Here is a 26882-nt window from a genome sequence, read left to right on the forward strand (position 1 = left end):
CTTAAATACTAATTTTAGTGTTACATTTATGAACCATTTAATTGTGACCTTTTTCCTCCAGCTTGCCTGATAGAAAAGTAGATTTGATTTTGAGAATGCAGCAAGAAAAAAACCTTTGTTTTTTCCCCTCCATGGCTTGCTGTAATAACAAACAGAGAAAGACATAGATAGGTTTTATGTAAATATGACAGAACAGTTCCATTTCAAAAGCCATAAAAAAAAGTGTAATTTGGGTTAACTTTTTGTGTTTTTGAACAAAATCTACTTCAGAGGAAGAATATTCAGATGGCTTTATGGTGATAGAGGTGGATATTTGAAACTTTGGGGCATGTTAAAGGCTATAGATTAAAGAAAGTTTGCTAATAGTCTAGAGTTAAAGCCTGGGAGAACCTGTGCTGTGATGCTCTGCAATTAGCTTTCAACCTTCTTCAGGTGTATATTGTTTATAGACTTTATTACTCTTTAGCTTTAGCTCCTTTTTTTTTAGGAGGAAAATGGTGTTTGAGGCATTAAAAAAAAAAGTTAACCTATTTTTATATTGATACTAGAGGGAGTTTGCTCTGTACAAAGATCCATATCAGAATTTTCTCTTACTCCCTCAAGTCCCCCCAAGACATCCAGCCTAAACTTAAGGTAAATTAATACCTGAGTGCTTATGTCCCCCCTGTGAGGTGTGTTGGGTTTATATGTTTCACTCATCTTTTATACCACAGGAAAAAAATAATTATTTTAGAAATCAGTGAGGGAGTAACCTCTGAGTTTTACTTAAACTATTAGTGTAGTAAATTGAACTCATTTTTTTGTTGCATGAAGCAAATTTCTTGTGGAGGTAGATTTGCAGATTATTGTAATTGTGAGTTTTACTTCAAATCCGGTATTAGTGCAGTCATAGATTCTAGTAATCTTATACTCCTGTAGTTTTGAGGGGAGATCTCCAAAGAATTTGTCCCCAAAGGGTTGGAAAGGACCTTAAAGATCATCTAGTTTCAGCCCTGCTCTGCCTTTGGCAGCGACCTCCCTTCCACTGAATCAGGTTGCTTAAGGCTCTGTCCAGCCTGGCCTTGAACCCCTCTAGGGATGGAGATACAACCACCTCTGTGGGCAACCTGTTCCACTAGTTCTGAACCTTTTCAGGAAAGAAATTTCTTCTCTTCTCTAACCTAAACCTCCCCTGGGGCAACCTGAGCCTGTTTTCTCTCATCTTATGACTTGTTACTAGGGAGAAGAGACCAACCCCCACATGGCTCCAACCTCCTTTGAGGGAATTGTAGAGAGCAGTGAGGTCTCCCCACAGCCTCCTTTTCTCCAGACTAAACAGCCCCAGCTCCCTCAGCCTCTTCTTCTTAAGACTTGTTTGGGTCTTATTTGGAGAGTATATGTGAAAAATTGTGGAAAACAGACACAAAGAATATCTGTAGAAATTATTCAAGGGTTGGAAATGGTAGTTACTGATACTTGGAGGGGCACCTTAAGTTAGCAGATGCCTTCATAGGAGAAAATCCTTGCTGTTCAATTTGGCTGCTCAGTCTTGGGAGAAGACAAAGAAGGATCAGTGGTTGGAAATGAAAGAGATGCTGGCATGAATCTGGTAACAATCATCATGAGAGTAAATAGCTCATCCAGTGCTCCATTTTTGTCACTATTTGCCACTTCTTCTACCAGATGTCTGATTGCCTCTGTTTTTTAAGTATCTGCAACTTCCTAAATATTAGTAATAACTACCAAAAAAAAGTTCTCACCTAGCTGGGTCTTATTTATATTTCTTATTTAAATTTACTTTTCATACACACACCCTTGCTTCTTGTGTGTTTGCCAGAACACAGTTTTTTCAGTGTTAAGGAGTAGTCTAGTTGTAACCTGGCAGCACCCTGTGATGCTGCTGAAGATGATGGTGGGACAATTTATTGTTCACTCAGGCTTCCTGTTGAGGTTAAGCAGTAGACATATCTATAGGTGCATAGAGAAGCACAGCTTAGGAATGAGAAAGCTCAGTAATAATCAATTTTTTACTTATGTTAGCTGTGACATGTAAATAAAGATTGTAGTTGATGTTTCTGAGTAGATGGCAACTGGCTTTGCTTTCCACAAAACATGGGGATGCTTGCATTTTGGTTTGTAATCTGCTTAAAGTCTCAAAGGAATCTTAGATTGTAAATTTTTGTAATGCATAAAAATAATCTGTTAATGAGCACTTCAGATGGGTTAACAGACTGCTTGAAGGTTTTAAAAGATGCTTTCAGACTTGTGAATAATCACTGTGGTAGCCAATAGAAGAACTGCAGATACACCCACTGCAGTGGAGTTTAAAGTATCTAGAGTCTGACATCATGTGTTGAAGGCAAGTGGGGAGGGAGTGCTTTAAAACTGAAACACTCATCTGAAGTTGATAAACAAAAAAACTGCTTGGAACATTTGTCTCCACCGTGAGTTGACCTGAAAAGAACTCATAGTATTAAATCCACTTAATACTGCTATTAATAATGTAGCAATTACTTAAATGAGCCCCGAAATGAGAGATGGAAATAGGACACCTATTTCTGAGCTTCACTGGGGCTTCTGTGCGCAGCAGACTGGTTAGCATGAAGCCCATAGTGGGTCATTTTTTTGGAATTATGAAGCAAGTGATACTATTACATGGGCCAATTTAAAAATAATAGTGTAATGCCACTGTGAATTTAAAGAGAAGGTTATGGTTTCTTATTAGAGCTTTACAGTCTGCTTGGATTTTGTAATGCTCTTGACCAGTTCTGTCTGCAAGACTTCTTAGAGAGACAAAGGTAAAATCAAAGGGATGATCTTCAGTGCTTAAAGAACAAGAAGTAGATACATGATTACAAAATGTTCCTGGAGGAGTTTCCTGTGTACCCACAAAAATGTGGTCAGTACTGAAGTGGTCTGTAGTGTGGTAGTCATGATCTAGTGGCCAGCAGGTTGATTTTCTCCCTCTGCTCCATTCTGGTGAGAGTCCACCTGGAGTGCCGTGTCCAGCATTGCAGCCCCCAAAACAAGAAGGATGTAGAACTGTTAGAGCAGGTCTAGGGATGCCACAAAGATGCTCGGAGAGCTGGACCACCTCTTCTGTGAAGGTAGGCTGAGAAAGGTGGGGTTGTTCAGCCTAGAGAAGAGAAGGCTCCAGGAAGACCTGAGAGCAGCCTTCTAGTACCTGAAGGGGAGCCATGGGGGAGCTGAGGAGGGACTTTTGACAGTCATGGAGTGACAGGATGAAGGGTGATGACTTCAAACCAGAAGAAGCTGGATTTAGATAAGGCATTAGGAAGAAGTTCTCCATCATGGTGATGAAGCACTGCAAGAGGTTGCCCAGAGAAGCTGTAGAGGCTTCAATCCCAGAATTGTTCAAAGGCAGATGGGATGAGCAATCTAATAAGAACTGCCCTTTCCCCATGTCCAGGGTATTGGAACTAGATGATCTTTGAGGTCCCTTCCAACTCAAGCCATTCTGATTCTATGAGTTGTAAAGGATGATGCAGTATAGAATTATTCAAGGCAGTGCTAATCGGAGCATCTGTGAAATAGGCAAGGTCTAGAAAAATCTGCCCTGAGGACTCCTGTCTCATCCTGTGGACTCTCCTTCTGCAGCAACATTGTCTCCAAGTGTGTGTTCAGGAATGAAAGCAGCCATGCTGGTTACTGGTAGTGTTCTGTTTTGCTTTTATTTTCTCCCTCCTGTATTATGTGTGGAGCTGTAAAACAGCAGAGAAGTGTATTGACCAAAGAGATGACAAGGCAGGAGATGTGATGAGAAGACTAAATGTGTGTCACTTACAATGTTGAGCAACGATGGAATGAGGAGAGCAGACAATAATCATCATTGGCTTGGTAACAGACACTGGTTGAGCTCTGTGCTTAGAAAATCCCTAATCTGGTCAGAGAGTTAGATCTGTGAGAGAAAGTATCTCCATCCTGAAACATTTGCTGGTGCACATAGCAGAAGACCTGATACTGAGGCAGATGAAACTTCATGCTGCTTTTCTTAGGTTCTCACTCTTCTCTCAGAGTTGTTATCTCTTTACATTATGTGTATTGTTTAATATTTTAATGCTACAGGCTTCCCTGTGTGAGGATTAGGATGAACACAAGTTATTTTGGTTAGGTTATTATCTTGACAAGCTTATGATATAGCTCAAGATAACTTGGTTTATCTTCATATTTACATGCAGCTGCTTTGAAAAATTCTAAAGTGAATCTCTAAATGGTCCTTTGGAGCTGTGTAATATATTGTTTATATTATTTAACTTACTGAGACCAGAGGATATGTAGCCAAGAGTTCAAAGGGAAAAAAAAAGATTTAATAATTCAATTAACTGGTTATTTTCTTGGATGCCTCAGGATTGAAACAGGAAATGTGTCATTCTGTTTATTTGTTGTCAGTGGAATTCAGGAACCTTGACAGGCCTGTACATCTGACATCTATTCAGGAAAAAGGAATAGAATTGGTGAACACCAGGCAAATGAGACCTGTGCTTAGTCCTGGATAATGCTTCTGTAAAGGGAAATCCTGACTTAAATCCTCTGGGCTTCATAGAAGGATTACCAAATGTGCAGGCAGAAGGTGATCTGAAAAGTCTTCCTGACTTTCCCAGAACACTTTAACAAAGCCTATAGGCATTCCTGGGGTAAGAGGAAGGATGTTTTCCTAGATAAGTAATTAGTTAAAAGATGGGAAATGGAGGGCAGAAATAAATACCTCTGCATAGAGCAAAGTTAGCAGTGTTAGCTGAGTTTCTGCTAGCAGTTACACTGCTCAGTGTATTCATATAGTGCAGCAAACAAAATAATGTTAAAAGCTGAGCCTTGAGTTGAATGAGCTTATCAATGATAGCAGTATTTGGAATAGCAAAGCTGAGAACTGCAAAATCGTCCCATGAGCTTGACTGCTTGGGCAATAAATTGGCAGAAAAAATTCCCTAGCATGTAAGTACAGAGTGATGCAAATGTTGATATAGTGGATGGCTGTCCTAACCATGCACAAGAAGATGAGCACAGAGCAAGTCATGATCCTTGAGGAGTTGGACCTTAGAAGTTATCAGTGCTGGCTTCATGGAAAACATCAGTTCAGGCCCATTCCAAAAAACAATGTAAATGTTAGAAATTGAGAAAGGAATAGAGAGCAAAGCAGGAGAGTCCTTATTCCACTGTGTAAACTTGTGATGGCTGCTGCATGCACTTTGGTGCCTCATTTCAAAGAGGCTGTTTGGTAGGTGGGTTAGAAAAAGGCTTTGTGGGCTGTGTTATGCATAAAATGGCTTTTACCTGAGGAATTAGCTGAGCAGGTTAGCACTCTTTCTCCCCCACAAATTATCTCTTGCTAGCTAAAAACTTTGGACAAAAAACATCCCTTCATAGGAAGTGATGTGAAAGTCAGTTGGCATAGACTATTTGCTGGGTCATTCCAAGTAAAGGGCTCTGTGCCATCAAAGCTAGCAGGAGGCAGGATCAAACCAGGCAAAATTAGATGTTTTTTGGTTAGCAGATGTGTGCAACTTAGAAACTGGTCTTGCAAATCCAGAAAGTTTAGATAGTACTGGGAAGAATGGAAAAAAATACTGAGGAAAAAGATTAATTGAGAGTTACTTAACAGATAAAATATATCAGCCTAGAGAAATTCCTTGAACTGAAAAGAATTGGAGTCTGAGAAGACCATTGGGGGAAGCATGAGAAAACTATATGCTAGCATTCCTCTTACTGTTGGTGCCTGCATAAGGTCCCTGCTTTTTCCAGAGCAGAGTGGGGCTGGAAAGGATGAATGATAAACATGATATTTTTTGTTATCACAGTGTAGTAAAGTTTCTGCAGCTGCACACATTGAGCACAAATGATGAGCTGCCTGGCCTACCTTGCCCATTGCTCTGAAACAATGCTGGCTTTGTTTTTGTTGGCTCCTTTAACATAAACCATGCTGGTGGAACTTGGATTTGAGTTGGGACTTTGCAAGGAGCAAAGGGCTCTGTGTACCAGTGGCTTTGCATATGAGTTTAGATCATTAATACCTTGTAGCAGATCTTAAGAACTTTAGCATATTCCTAGCATTCAGCAACAGCTGGACTGCAGTGCCAGATGTGTGTTAGAGCTGGTGAAACTGACTTCAGCCTTCTTGCAGGTGAAGCAAGAAGTTGTGAGAATGTAGAAGAATATTGTAAAAAAAAGGAAGGCTTTATGGGCAAGAAGTTAAATCAGAAAAACTTGTTACATTCTGCTTTTAGAATTACAGGATAGAAATGACACCACTTTGTAGGTTAAATGATTCCTGACCTCCAGGATTTTACTAGGAGCCTTGTTCTACAAATGCTTGCACAGGTTTTTTTAAATAGATGCTGCCTTGTGGTTTATTTGCAAGGTTGTGGCCCAGACATGCTCAAATTAGTGAATCACCAAAATTAGATGAAGCCTAGCACAAAGTCCTAGCCAGAATGAAAACATTATCCAAACTTGCATACAGCAGTGATTTTAATTGAATCTGCAGCAAGAAATGGTTTAGAGCTTAAAATTCCTCTCCAAAAAACCCAATTACCTCACGTCGTCAAGTTGATATAAACGACTGTAAAAGTTTCTTTGTAAGCTGTATAGCTTTTATATATAAAAAGTTTCTCTGTGAACTGTAGAAAATACTTGCCACTTCCCAGATTCATCAATAAAAGGGTCTATAGTTTTATACTTACTATGTTAACAGGTCTAAGCCAGCCAGCCAGTTTTCTTGGAAAAAAAAATGCTTTGGTGTCTGAAAGTTTGCTTTTAATTTGATTGAAAGGAGAACTGAGATTTTTTTTTTTAGTCTCAATAGTGTCAGACTCTGTCTTGCTGAAGGAGAGTGTGGAAGTGCTAAGTGCAGATGCATGTCTAAGGGTGATGCTAAGCAATAAAGCACGTAGCTGTTTCTATAGAAGGTGCCTAGTGGTTTGGGTGAGCTAATCCTTCAGTGCTGCCAGCCCCGTTTGATAAACCATGGCAAAGGATTATTATTTATGGGAATGCCATGAATTTCTTATATCTGCACTTGTGGCTCCTTGTCATTTTAAAGACTGGAGAGCCATAACTCTGTACTTTTAATTTTGCATTCAGTATGAGGAGTTAATCCCAGAATGGAGCTTTTTTGATGCAAAATCCGAATGGTTGTGTAGTAACAACAGCTGTCCCCTCACCATGTGGTGTCTTCCATTGCTTTACTGTAGAGATGAATTTTGGCCCAGCGTTTCAGTAATATTGGACACACATGGTTTTAGGTGACAAAGCAGTATGTTTATGCATTCATTTGACTCTCACAGTTACAGTTGGCTACAGATTAGAACAGGGAGAATACATTCACACCATGACCACCCTCATAGTTGCTTGTAGTAGTTGGATCACAGTAGGTGCCGTTGCATCTAAAGACACAATTAACTGTTGCTGAGGAACTGCAAATTCACAAAAGCTCTTTTACAGCTTTAGCCCTTGAAGAGTGGATTTCCTGAAAGCTTTTGCAAAGGTTTTCCACATTTGCACGTATTTTAGATCTTCACATCCTAAAATTAGGTATCTTGAAATAAAACTAACAAGTTGATGTTTTAACGTAGCTAGTGAATTCTTGTGCTGTGAATTAGCTATGTAGATAGATCTACAGACTGGCTGGAGTTTTGGCTGTTACTTAGGAAGATAACCTTATGAGTCCTGCAGTATTTACAGATACTTTGGGAAGTTCTGAGCATGCAGGAAAAATCAAAGCTTACCCTAAAAGTCTGAAAATAAAACTCAACAGAAAGCTTTTCCAGCATGTGTGCATCACTGAAAAGTTCATCTTGATTTCCATGTGTAATTGCTTAGATGTGCTTTGGATATGGTAAGAGAATAGCTCTGAATTTACTTTGAAACAAAACAAAAAACCCCAACAACAAAACCCAAACCAACCCCCCTACGAAGTTTTAATACCGATTCAAATAGAAAATTACAGCACGTAGCATATTAAGGCTAATTTTGAGGTATGGATTTGGACTAATTTTTCAATCAAAGGCTTTTAACCAAGGATCTGGGAAGAATGAAGTATTTAAAGTACAGTGTTGAAAACTTTTGTAGGAACATTGCCTCAAATCTTCCTTTCTCAAATCTCTTGAGCAATATTCCAGTATAAAATACATACATGGAGTAAAGTAGAATGAATAAATATGTGAATTATATTAACTTGTTTGGACTTCATTACTTTTATTGTATTAATGTAGATATTTTCTATGTATTTGTCACCTCTTCTGTAGGCCAGAGTGTGATTGTATGGAAATGCTTGTAATGTATGTGTGAGATCTCTCACACACCCCGGCTATTTAAGCATCCCATCCTAGAGAATTCATTTTATACTTGTGTTAGAAACGCTCCGAATATGAATGTCCGAGGCTTTCAGCACTGAATAAAGGACTACATGGATCCAAACTAGGACGATTGATGAAATCCTTGCTACTATTGGCTATTATTTACTGTCTTTTAAGTGGCAGGTTGTATTTATGCCAATTTATCTGCTTCAGGGAACACTCTTGATAGCAGAACAAAGTGAATAAAAGTAGTTTGCTTTGCAAATGAATGCAAATGGTGGAGCCTTTCGGGAAGCCCTTTAACAGGAGCAATGCACTTTGATTATGAGTGAAGCTGCCATTTGGACATGGTGAAAAGAGCACGCTTGAACCATTGATTGGGGGAGACAGTAAAAAGTCAGGAAGGGCCCCGTTAAGCTTGCAGTGCGGCAGGCGGATGTCAGCGTGGTTAGAGCACAGTGGGAGAATGACAGGCAGGATTAGTGTCAGGGAGAAGCTTTGCTGTAGTTGTGGAGATGGTCCCTGGGGTCACTCACCTCTGACTGTTGTTCTGTGCTGATGGCTCTGTAATGCAAACTGCTTGATATGTGCCTGTTCATTATCGGAAATGCTGATTAGGAGAGGTATGTCATAAAGCATTCCTTAAAAAGGAATAAACCGGCAAACTGCTGATGGGGACAAAGATTCGGCTGCATGCTCCTTGCCAGAGATGCTGCAAATGTCAGAGGTGGTTACTGCATCTTTGCTTCTGAGGCAAGCAGCATTTCATGCCTCAAATTAATGTAAGTGTCTGTTCCTTGCTTGTTTGCTTTTTTTTGGCCATGATAGAGGTAGCTTTTTTTTAAACCAGGTTGTCTTAGGAATTAGAGCAAAATATTTCTACATCTTTTGGGCACTGGGTAGTGGAAGCTTCTGGTTTGGTTTGGTGGCACAGCAGTGTTTGGAGGGCTGAGTGTTGCTTAATATTGTTAATGAAATATTAGCATCAACAGATTTGATTCCTGAGTCATCTCGGAATGTTAAATCATAGGATGATTGCAGTGAGTAGAAGTTAAAATAACTGTTCTGTTAAGAGGCTTTGTAAGAAATGCAAAAAATGAACATGTTTTCTTTGAATAGTCTTACATGTGGAATTCAATAAATATCTACAATGTTGCATCTTAAACTGTGATTTAAGCTTTAATTAAAGCATCATTGCTCTTTTGCCTTTATTATATTTTACTGTGTTATCTATACTGTATAAATATTGATAGAAATTAAATGTGTTGGTGTGTACAACATACAAAATGCAATTTTGGGGTGTTAAGGATTTTAATATCTTACTTTTGGTCCACTGATTTCCTGTGGGTTTGGCAATAGCACAGGGAGGTCCTGCACAGTTAATTGAAAGTATTGTATGTTTTTACTTCTTTTCCTACACGATTTGATTAATTCGTTTGAAAGAGGGTTTTTTTCAGTGTATTACCTCACAAAAATATGTCCAATAGCCCTGTGTAATGAATGTTTTACAAATGTTTTACAGGCACCTGAATGGACAGAGGAGGACCTCAGCCAGCTGACAAGAAGTATGGTTAAGTTCCCAGGGGGGACCCCAGGTCGATGGGAAAAGATTGCTCACGAATTGGGTCGATCGGTGGCAGATGTGAGTTCACTCAGATTTGCATTGTATAGAGAGTGACAAACCAGAACAAGACAGGCAGTGTGGAAGGCAGACGTGCATGGGGCAGACATTGTCTGCAGAGAGAGGCTACAATCCTTTTAGGACCTGGAAGTAAACCATTAACTAACCACTGCAAGAAGCAGATGTCAGCCAGTTTCTCCCTCCACAATTAACAGCTGTAACTGATCAGCTGGATGGGGGATTCTGGTGCTTACAGCTTGAGCTACTGTAACCCAACAGCAGCAAAACAATGAGCTTTGGGGACTGTACTAGCCTTCCTTCCCTGCAGGCCAGTGTTTGTGACTTGGTTAAAGATTACGTTTCTGTGGCAGGGCTGTCCTTGCAAGATGAGCCAAAAGTGTTTGGACAGGTGGTTTCCATTAATTAAACTGAAAATATCTCTGCAAACTTTAAAATGAGCTACACATGATACCATTTCAGTCCCTTTTCTGGATTATAGCATGGGTAATAATGATATTGTGTAAAATGATTAATATCCCTGTTAATTCATATTTTATAGTATTGTACCAGATATCAAAGAAAGCTTATACTTGCGGATTTTAAGTGTTACGATCTTGAAACCCTTAGGGGCCAGGCTGTAAAAGACTTTTCCTTTGCAAGCAATAGATCACCAGGACATGATGTAGTGTCTGCTGAGGACCATTTGAAAGCCCTTTCAGCTGACTCTGTTTTATAGGCTCTGGAGGGGTTAATGAGAATGATGTTTAAATCTGTTGCTGTACATTTTGAGATGAGATGTTCTTTATTATATTTCAGGAGTTATCTTAAATAATGGCTAGAGTGAAATGTGACCTGATATAGCCTTTGGGACAATTTACATACTACTTAATTGGGTTTTCTTCCCCTCAATATAATGACAAAAAGATGATATTAGAAGTTATTTTTAAAGATTGAGTGGATCTATACAGTTCTGGTATTCGCATACACTAGAAAGCAAGCCATTTGTGTTCTTACTCTTTCAGAACTACACATGTTTGCAAATAAGTGGATGAAAGCAAGAAGCTACTAACCATGATAAAATTACTGTTTGGTGGTGTTTATCATAGTCCTTGATGCACTTAAACCTCAAAGTGGCTTTCTTAAAAAGATGCTGCATTTTACAGAGCAGATATTAACTGCAAAACTGTTTTAAGTGGCCTGGTAGCATGTGGTGTGCATGAGGCAGATCTTTTGAGCTTGCTTTGGAAGAACTTGGAATTTGCTTGATACTGGTAGTACAAACATGCAGAATGGTTCTGTGTAGAAGCATCACAAAACTCACACTGCATTAAGATTGCCTTTTGCATCCATTGTCTGCTTTATTCCTCGAGGCAGGTGTCAAAACATTCTTTACTCAGAATCTGTTACATAATCTATTTGGCCACCATACTTGCACCCATCCAGTCCTGAAAAGACAGAACAAAGCTGCTTGGGTCTTCCATTAAGTGAGAAGTCTTCAGCAGAGTGCTCTTCTTTTTAGTGAGTGGGAAAGGGAAATGAAAGCAAGGGATGTGTTCTAAAGAGTTTTTTCTTGTATGAAGAAAAGGAATTCTCAGGGATTTTAAGGTATGGAGAAAGGTATGAGTATAATTCTTTTTGCTTCCAGTGACCTCCAAACCATATGATAAATGTAAGCACTCTGCACAAGTTTTTACTTCTCTAAATTTCCATTTGCTGGTAATGCTAGGTCAGCTTTCCTGACACAGACTACTTATTGGAGTTTCTGCTGCTTTCATCATCCTGTTGCACAGCACTGCAGCTATTAGGTTTTAAGAGGAAACACTTGAAACCTTCCTGGAAACTTCTCTGGATCTCAAACTGTTAGTTCATCAGTATCAGAAATGTTGAAACTGGGAACTGCTTCAGATACATATCCACTCCTCTGCTGAACAAGATCACAGAATGCTAGAGGTTGGAAGGGACCTCCGGAGATCGAGTTCAACCCCCCTGCCAAAAGTAGGATCACCTAGGGTAGTCCACATGGGAATGCATCCAGGAGGGTTTTGTAAGTCTCTAGAGAAGGAGCTCCACAACCTGGAGCTTAGCTCTACATTCTGTCCGGAATAGGCTGTCCATTCCAGACAGAATGTAGAGCTAAGCCTTGAAATTTGCTGAAGGTGACATAGAATAGCATCTCAGTTTACAGCAGAGATTCTTACTTTGCTTGGACATCACTACAGTTAAGTAAGAAATGTTATGCTAAACCTGCAGAGAAAACTTGTTGGTTTGCTAAACTTGGGCAGAAAAAGGTGTTTGGGCACGATGGCCCAAACAACTGCTCCCTGCTTCCACTGGAAGAGGCGCAGGGAGTTTTGGAGTATGAGGTCCTGTTTTCAAGCAGCTCATGTAGTGGAGTTTGGGAGTCTCCTGCTTACAGCTCCCTGAACAGGTCAGAGAGAGTTTGAAGTGTGTATTATCTGGCAATTGCACTCAAGGACAAATTTGAACTTGTTTTTCCAACCTTTTCTGTGGCACAGGAAATAGTTTAACAAAACGTGAGACCACTTTCTGCTTGTTTCTTTTCCTGTAAAGTATCAAGAGCAGTGAGGCTTGGGTTTTCCTTTCACAATCACAACAGATTGACAAGGTAGTTTGTGGTTGTTTCCATGTGATTTTATGTGTTGAAAACCCTTTTAATAGTAGATAAATAGGTATTAATAAAAACAGCTCAAAGTAGTCCAGTCCAAAATTATCTTATTGCTTCTGTCTCAAAGCTTTCTGAAACCTCAGGAAAAGAAACGGTTAGAAAATATTCCAGTATTAGAAAATGGTTCAGTACTTTTAAAGAATAAGCTGAAACCATTCCTGTATACCAGAGAAGCATCACTGAAAGTCACTGCTCCTAACCACTCCAAAGAAATTCCATTTGAAATGGTCTTAAATTCCTACCCTGTTTTAAAAACAAATTCCTACATCAACCTACATTCATTTCCACTGGCAACTTTTTAGCAGGATGAAGTGGCTGAGGGGAATGTTTCTGGCTTCTGTGATTTTTTTTTTCAGCTTCCTGGTGTTATTCTGACTTGGTTTTGTGGGTTGGTTTGTTTTGGAGGTTTTAAAATACATTTCTTGAGTTTTCCTACTGCCATTACATTAATGAGTTTTGGAACAGCATGAAGCAAAGTTTCTGATGCTTAGAGCTTTAGTACTGCGTTTTCACATAGAAAGGAAGCCCAAAAAGTTTGTCTCTAACTCGTTTACAAAGAGATTTGTTCAGCTTGCAAATTCTTCCTTAGTTTTTTCTAGAACATGACTTTGATACCCCAGAATCTGGTAAGCACATGTAAATCTTCCAAAGCTAAGAAGAACTGAAAATTTATTGGAAGACCAGTGGAATTCCAAGAGGTCAAATTCCCAAACACTGGGAAAAATGAGATGTCAATGTTAGGGTGAAGTTAATATAGGAATATAGGCAAGGGCGTGCAGCAGGATGATCAGATTCACAAATAAAAGATGCCAAACAGCTGGCTCAGGAGTGGCTTTTAAAAAGCAGGAGGAACTTGGGGGGATTAGTGGAGATAATGAGCTAGCTACAAGTCAACAATTAGCAAGTCCTTGTGAAGAGGGCAAGCATCTTACTGGGAGTATACACAGAGGAGGATGGTAGGCCTGCATCTGCACCCTTAAGTTTGTGTCTAGTTTGCATTGAGTCAGCTGTTTAAGGGCAATGTTGAAAAGAATCCAGGTGAGAATTAAGAGAATGGATGTCTGAAGTGTGACCTGCAAGAAATTCATGTTGTTGAACTGAAAACAGCTAAGTATTCAGCTACATAAAAAGAAAAACTGTAAAAAGGGGACTTGTGCACTGTGTTAGTTTTATAGCCAAAAAGTAATTACTTCAGATTTTATCACAGGATGCAGTGTCAGACATTGAGGGGTGAAAAATTACAGTGGAGATGGAGAAGCAGTGGATTAAGCTGCTGTGGAGTCTCCATATTTGCAAGCCTTTAAGAACAGGTTGCACAAACATCTGGGAGAAACAACATAAATGCAGTGATTCTGCCTGAGGTTAGGTCCTTCTTTTCATATGGTCTGTGATTAGACTACAAGTACAAGCTATCTAGGAGGAAAGGGGAAGGAAACCAAACCTTCCTACAATTGGAAGCATGTGTGAACTTGTTTCTAAATATGGGAAATTAAAGCCAGACAGTCACCATAGCTGGTCAGTAATCCCTGCATGTACCTTAGCTTGACTGATCTTAAATCCAGTAATTCCTAACAAAGTCATCCTTCAGATTTTTTTTTTTCCTTTTCCTGCTACTCAAATTAGTTTTGTTTAAGTTTGCAGCCCCAAAATACTGTACAAATGAGGGTTACTACATGAATATCCCCACCAGATTTGCCATCCAAATGGGCATGTCCACACAATGTGATAGAGGGCACTTGGGAAGTGCCAGCCAAAATCCAGCAATAACCATCTATGTCCATGCTCTAGGATCTTGAGCTCATTCTGCTCTGCTCTTTGTGCTGCCTCGTGTGAAAGAAAGATCTTTGCAACCTACTCCTGTGGGTCGCAGCTCAGAGCTAGACTGAGCTCACAGCCTAGTACAGAAGTGCTGCAAGAGGGCTTGCTTATTGTCTTCATTTTTGTCACGTTCAATCTAGGGTACCTTTATCTGGTCCCTCTTCAGGAAGACATCTTTTAACAGCCAATGAATAATCAGCACAAAATAGATGAGGTTAGTTGTGCCCATTTGATCACTTTTAATTATCTTAATTGCTTAATACGTGCATGTTGTGAGTTTAGTAGTCTTTTCCCCTAAAAACAGTTCCCACCTGCTTTAGTATAACACTTTTTACTGCTTTCACAGCTGAATGCTTCAGCAACTTTCAAAGTAATTCTTATTGCTTGGTTTGGTGTTATAAATTAGATTTTCAAGTATTTTGATCATAAAAGGGAAACAGAGTTCAGTTAACTCTGATCAGGATTCCTGTCTGCTGACCTGGTTACCTGTATCACTACTCTGTCATCCTCTAAACATCTGTTCTCTGACCCATTTTCCTTGCTGAATTTGTTGCTCCAGGGTTAGTTCTTCATTCCTGTTCTCCAGTACTTAAGGAAATAATTGACATTGTAAAACAAAAAAGTCACGTTTGAATCTCCTAAGCACTGTGGACACCCTATAATGCAGTACAAACAATTAATGGAACAGAGCTTCAAAACTACTCTTTCTGAAAAATAAATACTGTTTGATTTGACAAATGCTAAGCCTTATGAGGCTTTATACTAATGATTGTCAGCTTTTACTGAATTAAAAAAAAGGACAGAAAGCACTTAGATGTGAAACTATAGAAATATATTGTGCTTGACAATAGCTACCTTTATAGATAAAAAGTTGAAAAAAAAAATTGCTGAAAGGCATAAATTAATTTCAGTAACTACAAAGGACCTTCAAATTGTAGAAATAACAGAGGAAGTTAAAGCTGTCTGGCAGGCCAAACAGACTTTAATGTGATTATTAGATACAGGTTTTTTAAATTAAAGGCAAGGAGATCTCAGATTTCATACTCATGAAGTAGTATCATTCACTTGTCTTACAGGATTTAAACTGATTCTGTTTGCTCCTGCAGTCACTAATCTCATGCACTTGTGCTACCAAAGTGGGCTGATGGGGATTTGCTTCCTGTACAGAAAACCAGCAAGGCAGGCAGCAGGACAGCACAGGTGGCTGCACTTGAGCACACCTGAAAGATTCCCAAACCCAAGAGCACAAGGTTGGGGGAGGGGCAGTGCTTATTTTGTGATATCTTTTGTACAGCCAAGCAACAGCTTGAGTCTTTAACTCTTGACTCTGGGAGTTGGTACTTCCTGTATTTCATGTGCCATGCTGAAACAGGTTTCTTGTTTTTGACACATTCAAGCTTGTTACCTTGCCAGTAAGAAAACATCTACATAGGAAATGATCCACATGTAAAAGTTCATTAATTTATTAGGGGTTTTTGCTTCTGGAGATTTTCTTAACTCTGTTTGACATTTCATTTTGTATTCTCTGTCCGAGTTAGCTCATTACACCATGGATGTTCTGAGATAGTTACCTTAGCAGCTGGCATATATTTATGTAATCAGTAGTTCTTCAGTTGCTTACTGGAGTGCAAAGTATAGCTCTGGATTGAGGCCTGAAAGAGGTTATGAATATCCAAGATGAGGTTTAGATCATGTATAGGTCATGTAGATCCCTCAGTCTGAGAGTGAAGTCTTCAAAATGTCAAATCCCACAGACACACCAGAATGTCTGTGCTGATACTTGGAGGGGAGGAGAAGGTGGTTCTCTTGCAGTTCCCTCCCTGTACAATTTCCTTCCATGCAGTCCTACAGTTGCCCCTACAGTTTTTGCAGAACTGGGCAGAACAATACATCTTATGCCCAGATGCAAAGCAGATTGATTTCCTTCTTGTGAAACATTCCCAGAGCATTTTTCTCTCACCTAAAGAGGAAAGGTTTTACAGAAGACAGGGGAACAACTTCTAATTCCAAATAGGTTGCTTGCAGTATCATTGGCTTGACCACTCTACAACTTTTTAGAGTGACTTGAATTAATGTCATGTCCCATATACATCCTGGTGAGCGGGGTTAGAATTCCATTGCAGAATTTAATCTTCTTCTTCTTCTCAGGAAGGGTAATGTGTTTTACATCAGTAGTCAAGAATAAGGTGTAAAAGCAGTTGTTGCAATGAGCATTGAAGCCAAACTCTTCTCTTACATAGGGTCACAGAATTGTCAGGACTGGGAGGGACCCCGAGGATCATTTAGCTCCACCCTCTCTGCTGTGGGCAAGGACACCTTATGCTAGATCGAGTTACTCAGAGCCACAGCCAGCCAGGTCTTAAAAACTTCCAGGGATGAGGCTTCCACCACCTCCCTGGGCAACCTGTTCTGGTGTCTCAGCACCTTCATGGTGAAGAACTTCTTCCTAACATCCAATCTGAATCTACCCACTTCTAGTTTTGCTCCTTTCCTCCCAGTCCTGTCACTACCTGACAGCCTAAAAAGTCCCTCTCCAGCTTTCTTGTAGCTCCCTTCAGATACTGGAAGGCCATGATAAGGTCTCCTCAGAGCCTCTCCAAGCTGAACAGGCCCAACTCTTTCAGCTTGTCCTAACAGCAGAGCAGCTGCATCCCTCTGATCATCCTTGTGGCCTTTCTCTGGTTGCTTTCCAGCACATCCAGATCCTGCTTGTAACAGGGGCTCCAGAACTGGATGCAGTGCTCCAGCTGGGGTCTCTCTCCCTTGACCTGCTGGTCACTCTTCTCTTGATGCAGCCCAGAATTCATGAGTGTCTGTAGTATTGAGCTAAAGGCTCTGAAACACGCATTTGAACTGACAAAACCCCAGAAAGATCTAGAATGAAGTCTCCATCTCCATGAGAACTCTAGTTGTCAAATCTTCCTCTCCCTGACTCCTAAAAAACAAAAAAGAAAGCAGTTCTTCTGCTGCTTTAAATTAACTATTGGGCACTTAACCTGGAGGGGGGCTGGTGTTCTTAAGCTGGTGATTTAGCCCAAGTATGCCTATTTTTGGCAGGCCACATCTTATACTGCCTCATAACTCAATTCACAGCTTGAGGGGTTTCTGTTGAGATAGCCACATCTTCTCCATTATCAAAGTAGTGTCCTGTTCTGGGAAAGAAGGTGGATTGTTGCCCACAAAAGGTTGCTAGGAGACAGCCAAATGGCAAAGGTTTCAAAGCCCTGTTGGTTGTGTCCTGTAGAGCTGGGCTGGAGGGGTCAGCTGAAGTGATGGGCTGGTGGCATTGCAGAGATTTCCCTCTAGATCTGTCACAATTCTGTGTGGTTTTTGTCTGCCTTCCCTACAGGGTGAAAAGTAGGCTCTCATTTCTCTGACAGCAAAATCTGGTTTTGCCTGTGCTGCTGAGAGTCTTTTAAGCTGACTCTGAATAATTTCTCTTTTTTTCTCATGTATATCTCTGAAGCATTAAGTGTCCTACCTGAAAGAGGTGGCAGATGTCCAGAGTGGGTGGTCACAATGAGGGATGTTTTTAGTGCTGGTTGTCTTGTTGAGCAGCAGCTAGTCTTGTGATCTGGACTAATTGTCAGCACTACAGGAGGAGACCTGCTCTGTCTGGCTTTCATTGAATAAAATCATCCCACTGATCCCACTTGCTTTCAGTAAACTGTTTTTTGTAGCTGAAGAGCTACTGAAACTGAATTCAGAAGGGAGTTCTCAGAAGCCAGCTGTTCCTGTGGCTTCTTTCTGCAGGTCCCACAGTAAGATGGTTTGATTTCTGGCTCAGCAATTTCACTGCATGCATCCAGCATTACCTTTTTGGGCACCTGAGAAAATCTGTTATGCCATTCATGAGCTTGCCTGCCTCTCTGTGATTGCTGTTATCCCTGGTAGGCTGCAGGAATACTTAGGTGATTTGGGCAGGGAAAAAGCAGCATTGGAAGCGGATTCCTATAAATTAAAGCAGTGTGTTTGTTCAGCAGTACTGATGCTTGCAAGAATATGAGATCTATTCTGTTCTGTTTTAAATCAATTTCACAGTGTTGATCCTTATTATTTAAGCTATCCCCAGCCCTAGGATTTCTGAAGGGTGGGCTAATGCTCTGGTGAAAGCTGTTGTCAGTAACAACAGGCTTCTAGCATAACTTTTCACAGCCATGATAAAACTCATAATTTAATATACATGAAGACTGTGATTTTAAAGTATTATGCAAGAGCAAGCAGCAATAACTAGAAGAGTAATTCTACAACTGCTTCATGCTTTGAACACCAGTATTGCCAAGCATGGCACCTCTTACCCAGTGGAAAAATAATAATGTAAGCAAGTTATGATAAGAAATTGAGTAGAAAAAGCAATGGAGCAACTTATGTTGCATAACTTAGTGCTTTCTTTTTAAAATCACTGCTAAGAACTAGCTAGGAGGTAACACTGATCACCACTGGGAATTGAAATGGCTATCAAGGATGTCAGAGTATGGAAGAACTGGCAACAGAGGAGTCTGCAAACCGAGTGTCAAGAACAATGATTAAACTGAAATACAATTTCCTATGGTCCATAGGTTGGATTCCTAATAATCCCTAGTAGTTTAATGCTGACATGTTGTGAGTCTTGCCCTGTGTCACCATCTTCAATGGCAGTGACAGCTGAAGCAAATGAACAGAGAAGTCTAAATAAGTGATACCTGGACTCGGAGTAGAAAGAGCTGGAGTAAACACGAACTGTGCATAAGCACTGGCAAAAGCATCCCTGTGAAGAGGAAAGCTGACAAGGAAAAAAGAAAACCAGACAAATAATCTCCTCACGTAACTTGTGAGCAATGATAGTAAAGCAGTAAGAAGCTTGATGAGTTGTCAGACTTACAGCAGCCAAAGGTGCTTGTTCAGTGTTGGAAATTGCAGATTCCCAGTATCTAAGCCATACACACAGCTCTATTTCCAGCTTACCTGGTGAGTGTTCAAATTGAAAGTCCATCAAAGTGTGTACAGGTATCATAATACCTTCAGAAGAGAAAGGCTTGGAAACATTAGATGTGATACCCAGGTCCACCAAGTTGTCATAGCTGAAGTTACCCAGTAAGAGAACTCGTGACAGGACTGTTGCCTCTGAGCATTTTCCCCTACATGCAAAAGGTTTAATGTCATTAGGGGCCCAAATAAACCAGGGTAGTGGCAGTCACCATCCCTGGAGATGTTCAAAGGGTGTGTGGACCTGGTGCTTAGGGACATGGTGGATTTAGTGGTGGACTTGCAGTGCTGGGTTGAAGGTTGGTCTGGGTAATCTTGAAGGTCTTTTCCAACCGAAGATATTCTGTGAAAACCCTGTCCTATTGTGGGGAAGAGATAGCAGCTCTGTTCCTGTCTTTGTCTCTGCCTGCAATTTATTCTGCTCTGTTTTGTTCAGCCTGTCTTGTCTTCTCTCTCTTTCCTGCCTTCTTGGCCTTACAAGTAAGCTGTTAAGTCTTTTAAAACAGTACTTGAAAAAGATCAAAATTATTTAGAAGCAGTTTTCTGGACTCCATGAACATAGCTAATGCCATATTTGCATCATTGCATCACCCACTTACTTGCTTGCTGAATTCTTCCCACTCTTTTAAAAGTAATCTCTAACAATCCAGTTTATGCAACACCATTTTTATCTAAGAGATACTACTAGCAAGGTAGCACTAAGAATCTGTTGTGTCCAGCAGTCAAGAACAGATTCCTGTCCACTCAGCCTTTTAAAGGGCTGACCCTATAGAGACAGTCTGCTTAAAGTGAAAATGGAACACAAACTTCTAAAGTGTGGATTATTTTAAACTATAAACTCTTCAAGGAAGACAATTTCTATTAGTGGAGCACATGTTTGGAGGAGAATCCATCCTGTTAGTTCAAAATCAGGATCAGAGAACTGTTAGTGTCATTTAAAATAATCTGTTCACAATCAGTGTTCTGAGATTTCCCTTTGAAGGATTAAAACTTTATCATATTGCAGCAGTAGCAAAGGGAGTTTTCTATGCCAGATGTCTAACTCTGGATGAAGGGTCTCATTAGAGCTGGGAATTTTTCATTCCTGGAGTTTTTATGTAAACTTAATTATCCCAGAAAATGAGGCTTACTTTGTAGGGAAAGCAACCCATTTTCCTGTAAGTCTTGCTGTCATTTCCTTAAGGAGATCCAGCACTTGCCTCTTTGGAAAGCCAAATCCTGCAATTTCATGGGCAGAAAGGTGGGTGGGAGGAGCCCAGACTAGAAACAGATGGTACCATAGCACTCTAACTACTGAAGTATTTAAGAATCTCGTTCTAGAACAAAACTCCTCAATCTTTGTGTTTTCTTCTTCCAGCAAACAGCCACAGAACCCCCTGGCAGCTTTGCTCTCTGGTGCTGCTCGGGGTGAAGGATAACTGTTACTCTTAGCACTGGTTAGCTAAAACAGCTGCGGTCTAAGCTGTGGCTCTGCAGGCTTCGGTTACTGATACCATGGGTAGACAGACATCATCCCACAGGACTTTGGAACAATTTCTGACTTTATAGCTGATGTGTTTTTAATTTGTCTTAAGGGCAGTGCACTGCAAGTGCCTCACACTGAACAAGTCTTAACATCTCAAATGGCAGGAATCCAAGGTGACCCATTCCAGGTACAGGATCATAGAATGCTTTGGGTTGGAGGGGACCTTAAACATCATCCAGATCCGACCCCCTTGCCATGGGCAGGAACACATTCCACTAGGCCAGGTTGCTGAAGGCCTCACTCAAACCTGACCTCGAACACCTCCAGAGAGGAGACATGACCTCCCAGGGCAACCTGTTCCCTTCCCTCTTCCAGCTTCAATCCATTTCCTCTCATCCTAACACTACAAGCACTTGGAAAAAGTCCCTTCCCGGTTTTCCTGTAATCCCCTTCAGGTACTAGAAGGTTGCTTTAAGGTCACTGGAGCCTTTTCTCATCCAGGCTGAACAGCCCCAGCTGCCTCAGACTGTCCCCATAGAGGAGGAGGTTCTCCAGCCCTCTGATCATCTTTGTGGCCTCCTGGACCCACTCTAACAGTTCTGTGTCCTCCTTTTGCTGGATACAGGTAGTACTGGTTCCTGTTCACATTTGAAGTTTGCTTTGGGTCACTCAGACTGACTACTTGATTTCAATTTCTGTCTTTTTCACAAAAATCTCACTTTCAGAAGTACTGAAATCAGGTATTAATGAGATGTTTTCAGGAGTTGAAAGTGTGTTTGTTTCCTTGAGTGCTACGTTTTTAGGTGCTTTTACGTGGTGTTTGTATTTAGGGCTCTAGACCACTTGGTATAACAGTCTTATCCTCAAAGGAAGCCTCTCTTGTTGTCTATAGGGAGGGATGGGGAAGACCCTTGGTTTGGGTGGGGAACAAAGCCTGTTTGTTTCCTTAAGTAAAAATCAAAAGCTCAGTCTGGTGTTGCTTTCCTCCCAGGACACAGTATACAGGAAGAGGTTGAAGCAGGCAGCTCTCATCCTTTAGATTCTCAGTAATAAACTTTATTTATCCTTCAAATGGCAGGATTTGGGAGGTGTCTTTGCTTATCTTTGGCAAACTGTTATATTTGATTTTGGGACTGAATGCTTGTCCATCAGCATGCACCTGCATTGTTGTTTTATTTAATATTGAAAAACTCATATAAGAAGACAGATAATATGGTGCCACCTTTTCCCTCTCCTTGTATCCAGCAGTAGTTGAACTTGATCATCATAGAAGTCTTTTCCAACTGAAATGATTCTGTAATTCTGTGGCTTTTTTAAGCTTAGAGAATTAGGGCTTAACAGTGAAAGAAAATAAAACTTGGATATCATCTGTGGTGTATTCTGGTTATAGGGATAAAAATGTGTAGCATTGCTTATGTTACTTTAATAAGCTAGGACTGTTTTAAAAGAACATAAAGCTGGATGTTAGGAAGAAGTTCTTCACAGCAAGAGTGATTAGCATGGGAATAGGCTGTCCAGGGAGGTGGTGGAGTCACCGTCTCTGGAAGTGTTTTAAAAGAGACTGGATGTGAGAGTTGGTGCCATGGTTTAGTTGATTAGATAAAGTTGGTTAATAAGTTGGACTTGGTGATCTTGAAGGTCTTTTTCAACCTGGTTCTGCGATTCTGTTTTGGGAAAGAAGGACGTCTAGAAAGTTCCTTGTTTTGCCATTCTGGGATCAGACAGACAGGAGGAGAACATCAGCCTCATTTGTATTTAATGTATGCTTAGTGTTTTGCAGAAAGCTCCTAACGAATTCTTCAATAGCCCAAATAGTGTCCTTTTTAGTAGTCCTTTAATATTTTTTGTTGTTTCTGTGCAGGTTACCATGAAAGCCAAACAACTGAAGGATTCTGTGACGTGTTCTCCAGGTGGGTGTTTCTAGATCCTCACTGATGCTTTTGCAAAGCAGTGTCTGGGTTGCAACCCCACACACAGTGTTTCAGGCAGGCTTTGCAGAGAGATTTCTGCAGCCTTGCCTCACTTTGAGCCAAGAGAGGACTGTTGGCTGTTCTGAAGGACTCCTTCCAGTTAGCTGCACCCTCCCAGGCCGTCTTACTTAGCTTACTGTGGCTTTGTTCACTTGTTCAGGTTCTTGTGGGGTTTTTTTATTGGTGTGGTAATTTACTGGTACTGAGAACAGGCAAGCTCCTAGTTGGCAAAGTTCATTGCTTCATAAAAATACCTTGGGTGCTGGAGCACTGGAGCAGGCTGCTCAGAAAGGTTGTGAAGTCTCCTCCTCTGGAGACTTTCAGAACCCACCTGGACACATTCCCATGCAGTGTGCTCTAGGTGAAGCTGCCTTCCAGCCGGGGAGTTGGACTAGATCTCCAGAGGTCTCCTCCAACCCCCACCATTCTCTGATTTCTTGGTGAACCTCTTCCTTAAGCTTTTAATTCAGAAGAGCCTTTTCTCCTCTTTGCACCTTTTGTTTGCAGGCAGTTCCCTGCTTGTCCATGGGTTTGCTTTTTCAGCAGTGTAACATCCATACTTTCCACAGGTGTCATCAGGCTCTCTGAGCTTAAAACACTGGCCCAGAATTCCAAGAACATCAAAGCCAATGTGAATTTGCCAGACCACATCATCACCCAGCGAGAAAGGGAGGAAGAGGACGAGATGGGGAGCTATGATTGTGTCCCAGAGTGGACAAATATCCAGCCAGACCAAAAGGAAACCACTGCAAGTGAAACCAGGCATCGGAAGCGAAAGCTTGTCAAAGCACCCGAGATGGGTCTGCCAGCAACGAAAGAGGTGCCAGAAGAGAAGGGCAGAGGAAGACGCCAGAGAGATTTTGATAACACAGAGCAGGAGGAAGAGAGTGATGATGAGAGCAGGAAAAGGGAGAAAAGCCGTGCCCCAGAAGAACTCTGGACTCAAAATCAGCAGAAACTTCTGGAAATGGCCTTGCAGCAGTACCCAAAGGGAACAGCAGATCGCTGGGATAAGATAGCAAAATGTGTTCCTGGGAAAAGCAAGGTAATCTTGGCTTGGCTTGAGCTGAGGTACAATGGCATGGCAGGGGAAGTGCACCTGCTACCAGTGTTTGATTTACCTTTAGAACTGAGGGTCCATGCAGGAAGGTGAGATCCTTACTTAGCCTCCCAGACCAGGGATTGTTACTGTCATGTTTGTTGGGTTTGTCTGAAATGGATTTTCACTTCCTTACTTTGTTCTATTTCTGAAAAGCTGAAGTACCTCCTGTTTCATTTAAAACACTGCCTCTCCTCTGCCTTTCAGATCTTCAGTTGCAGGACAAATTAGATTCTAAACCAAATTTTGAGTCAAAATTAGTACCCAAATGTTGGTGAGCTGCTTTGCTTCCACTTTTACAGTACCTTTCTCCACCCATCTCAATGAACATACAAAATAAGTGACCCGACCCATCTGCAAGTGTTACATGCTCAGTAATCTGTCCCATGTTCTTTTTGTGAGTATCCTGTCTTTCAGTAGCATTGGTACTGCTAGAGTTGGTCTGTGCTAGATCTCAGAGTTGTGATAACTTAGTGTCCTTGATTATCCCTGCACCTCAGAAAATCCTTGTTCTGTTTCTGCTAGACAGTGAGAGACAGCAGAAAATGTGGCTGGTGGCTTTGGATGTTTGTTCAACAGCCTCTAGTGTCAGTAGGTGCTGTGTTGGTCATCATAAAGGTTTATCTGAGCCCATCTGCAGCATGGCTCACACCATAGTGACTGTTCTGAAATGGATATTGCAGCACAACTGCTCAACCACTGCTTTTACAGACAGTGGCAAGAAATTCCAGCCAGATGTTTTCTTGAGTTTCTCTATCCATCAAGAAACAGAATTTGCAAGTTCATTTTTCTAACTTGCTCCTCACTTAGATGTAGATTCTCCTCATGAAATTCAACCACAACTTAATAAATAAAACCCAAAACCACCAAAACAAAGCAACAGAAAAACCAAACAACAACAAAAGACCCCCACCAAATAAAGCAGACACTCCAATTTCCCACCCCACCCTCCACCCCTGGCACCTAGCTCCAATTCTGGAGCAAGGTGGCACTTGTACAGTTAGAGCAACACTGAAGTGCCAATCCTGAATGAATCCTTTTGTTTTTCCTTCCAGGAGGAGTGCATAGCAAGATACAAGTTGCTTGTTGAACTGGTACAAAAGAAAAAAATGGCTAAAAGCTGAATGTGCTGAGCAGAAGACCTGGAGCTCACTTGTGTCAGAATGAGGTTAAACCTCACCTGTGGGAAGCTGCATTTCTGTACCTCAGTATTTCTATACATCATGTGCCTTAGGAAAAGAAAATATTAATAAATCTTCTACTGTCATGCAGATTTCACGTGTTGAAGAATGAAGGAGTGTTTGCATGCTGGAGAGTTGCCCCTGCTCATACGTGACAGTGGCAGCAAGGTATTGAAACGTTGGTGGACCTTTAGAAAAACCCACCCTGCTCATTGCAGGCTGGGAGCAAGGAATACACAGAGTTTGTTCTGGAAAAGAGAATTGATCAGAAACTGTTCCAAATGAGAGTAATGGAGCTCTGCACTCCAACTTTTCTTTCTTGCAGCTTTGACTCCAAGACCATACCCATCTGAGCATGTCTGCTGCTACAGGGAATGTCATTGTGACTGTAGTTAGGAAGCAGTAGTATCTCTGACCTTAACTTCCACCTAAGTTTGTGTGTCACCAACTCTGCAGGCTCCTTACCAACCCCACAGGGATATTGGTAGTGCTGTGACTTTGCTAAAGTCAAAATAGGTAAGAATATTAAAGGCATTAATTTCTTGATGAGATATTAAGATATAAGGCATAGACTTCATGAGCAGATTTTTAAGTACGGAGTAGGGCTTAAAAGCTAACTTTATTTGGCCAAACATTCTCCTGTTTGGGGTGGGGGTGTATGCCCTGCATGAAATTTAGTTTGATTTTCTATTCATAGATGAGTGGCTAAGGGTTATTAAGCCTGACTTGCTCTTTTGATTCTCAGTTTGGGAAAAATGTCTGCAAAGGTTCAAATGCTGGAGTAAAGGGTGCAGTGGGCTGTAAGGGATGGCAGGTGCAGCTCAGCACTCAGCCTTGTCTTTCACCTGAAACATTCAGGACTTTTAACTGTTATCTACTACTGCAATCCTGAATTGATACCAAGATTCCAGTAAGGTTTTGAGCTTTAATTCAAAACAAAAATGCAAAATCAGAGGTATATGAACTCAAACTTAGAATTTGGTGGCTGAAGATGTATTCACTTCCCATCGAAGCCCCCAGTGACTGTTTGCCAATTGTCTTGCTTTTGACAGATCAGCTTTTCACACAAGTTCATTCCATTCCCATAAATAGTCACAGAAGAGTTCCACGTGTGTCCCTTTGCCCATGGGAACACACTGATCCTGTTTTTTTGTCACACCCAAATGATAGTTGGTAAGAGCAGTGACATTATGGGGAATGTTCTAGACACAAAATAATGAATCTTGATTTTGTTTCAGAGCTTCTCCAATTAACTGCGCTGGAAACTAACCATGGTTAGAAGCTGTGCTCTGATCCCTATGTGCTAATGGATCAGTGAATGCCATTCCCTGCCATTAATGCACCCAGCCAGGAAGAGTCTTGGGGTGAGACCAAGTGAGGTGTTTGCAAGAGATACGAGGAAATCTTGACTTCAGAAAGGTGTAAGCACCCTCAAGGAGAGGTGATGGAGCCACAAAGCAAGGTGACAGAAATGGCTGCAGTGAAACGCTGCTGACACGGATTGGGTGAGCTGGTGAATGTTGACTTGGTGGTGGAGCATGGATAGGGCTGGGGTAGAAGCAAATGGAGATGTGGTGTTCCTTACAATATGACTGTCAATGGGAATCTTTCTGCTCTTCCAAAGAGAGTGGAGCCTGTGAGGATAAAAGTTGCCTTTCATTTCCCCTCTGGATTTAGAAGGCTTCACTTGGAGTGCTCTGCCCAGTTCAGCGTATCAGTCAGGGAAGATGCAGACCATCCAGAACAAAGAGAATGATCCACAGTCTGCAAAGCCTGATTTGCTAGG

The 26882-nt window shown here is 41.1% G+C and overlaps 1 protein-coding gene across 2 annotated transcripts in view; it reads left to right on the forward strand.

The window, feature by feature from the left end:
- The window catches only part of DNAJC1 (DnaJ heat shock protein family (Hsp40) member C1), a 100730-nt gene extending 75544 nt beyond the window's left edge, over nt 1-25186 (forward strand). For both annotated transcript variants that reach the window (XM_064162524.1, XM_064162525.1), the window contains exons 9-12: nt 9814-9933; nt 22708-22756; nt 23386-23861; nt 24971-25186. In XM_064162524.1, coding sequence (XP_064018594.1) covers nt 9814-9933; nt 22708-22756; nt 23386-23861; nt 24971-25039 — 714 coding nt within the window. In that variant the 3' untranslated portion in view covers nt 25040-25186. The remainder of the gene's footprint in view (nt 1-9813; nt 9934-22707; nt 22757-23385; nt 23862-24970) is intronic.
- Nucleotides 25187-26882: the final 1696 nt, after the last annotated feature.

This window comes from Pogoniulus pusillus, chromosome 23, assembly GCF_015220805.1.
Source record: "Pogoniulus pusillus isolate bPogPus1 chromosome 23, bPogPus1.pri, whole genome shotgun sequence".
NCBI lineage: Eukaryota > Metazoa > Chordata > Aves > Piciformes > Lybiidae > Pogoniulus > Pogoniulus pusillus.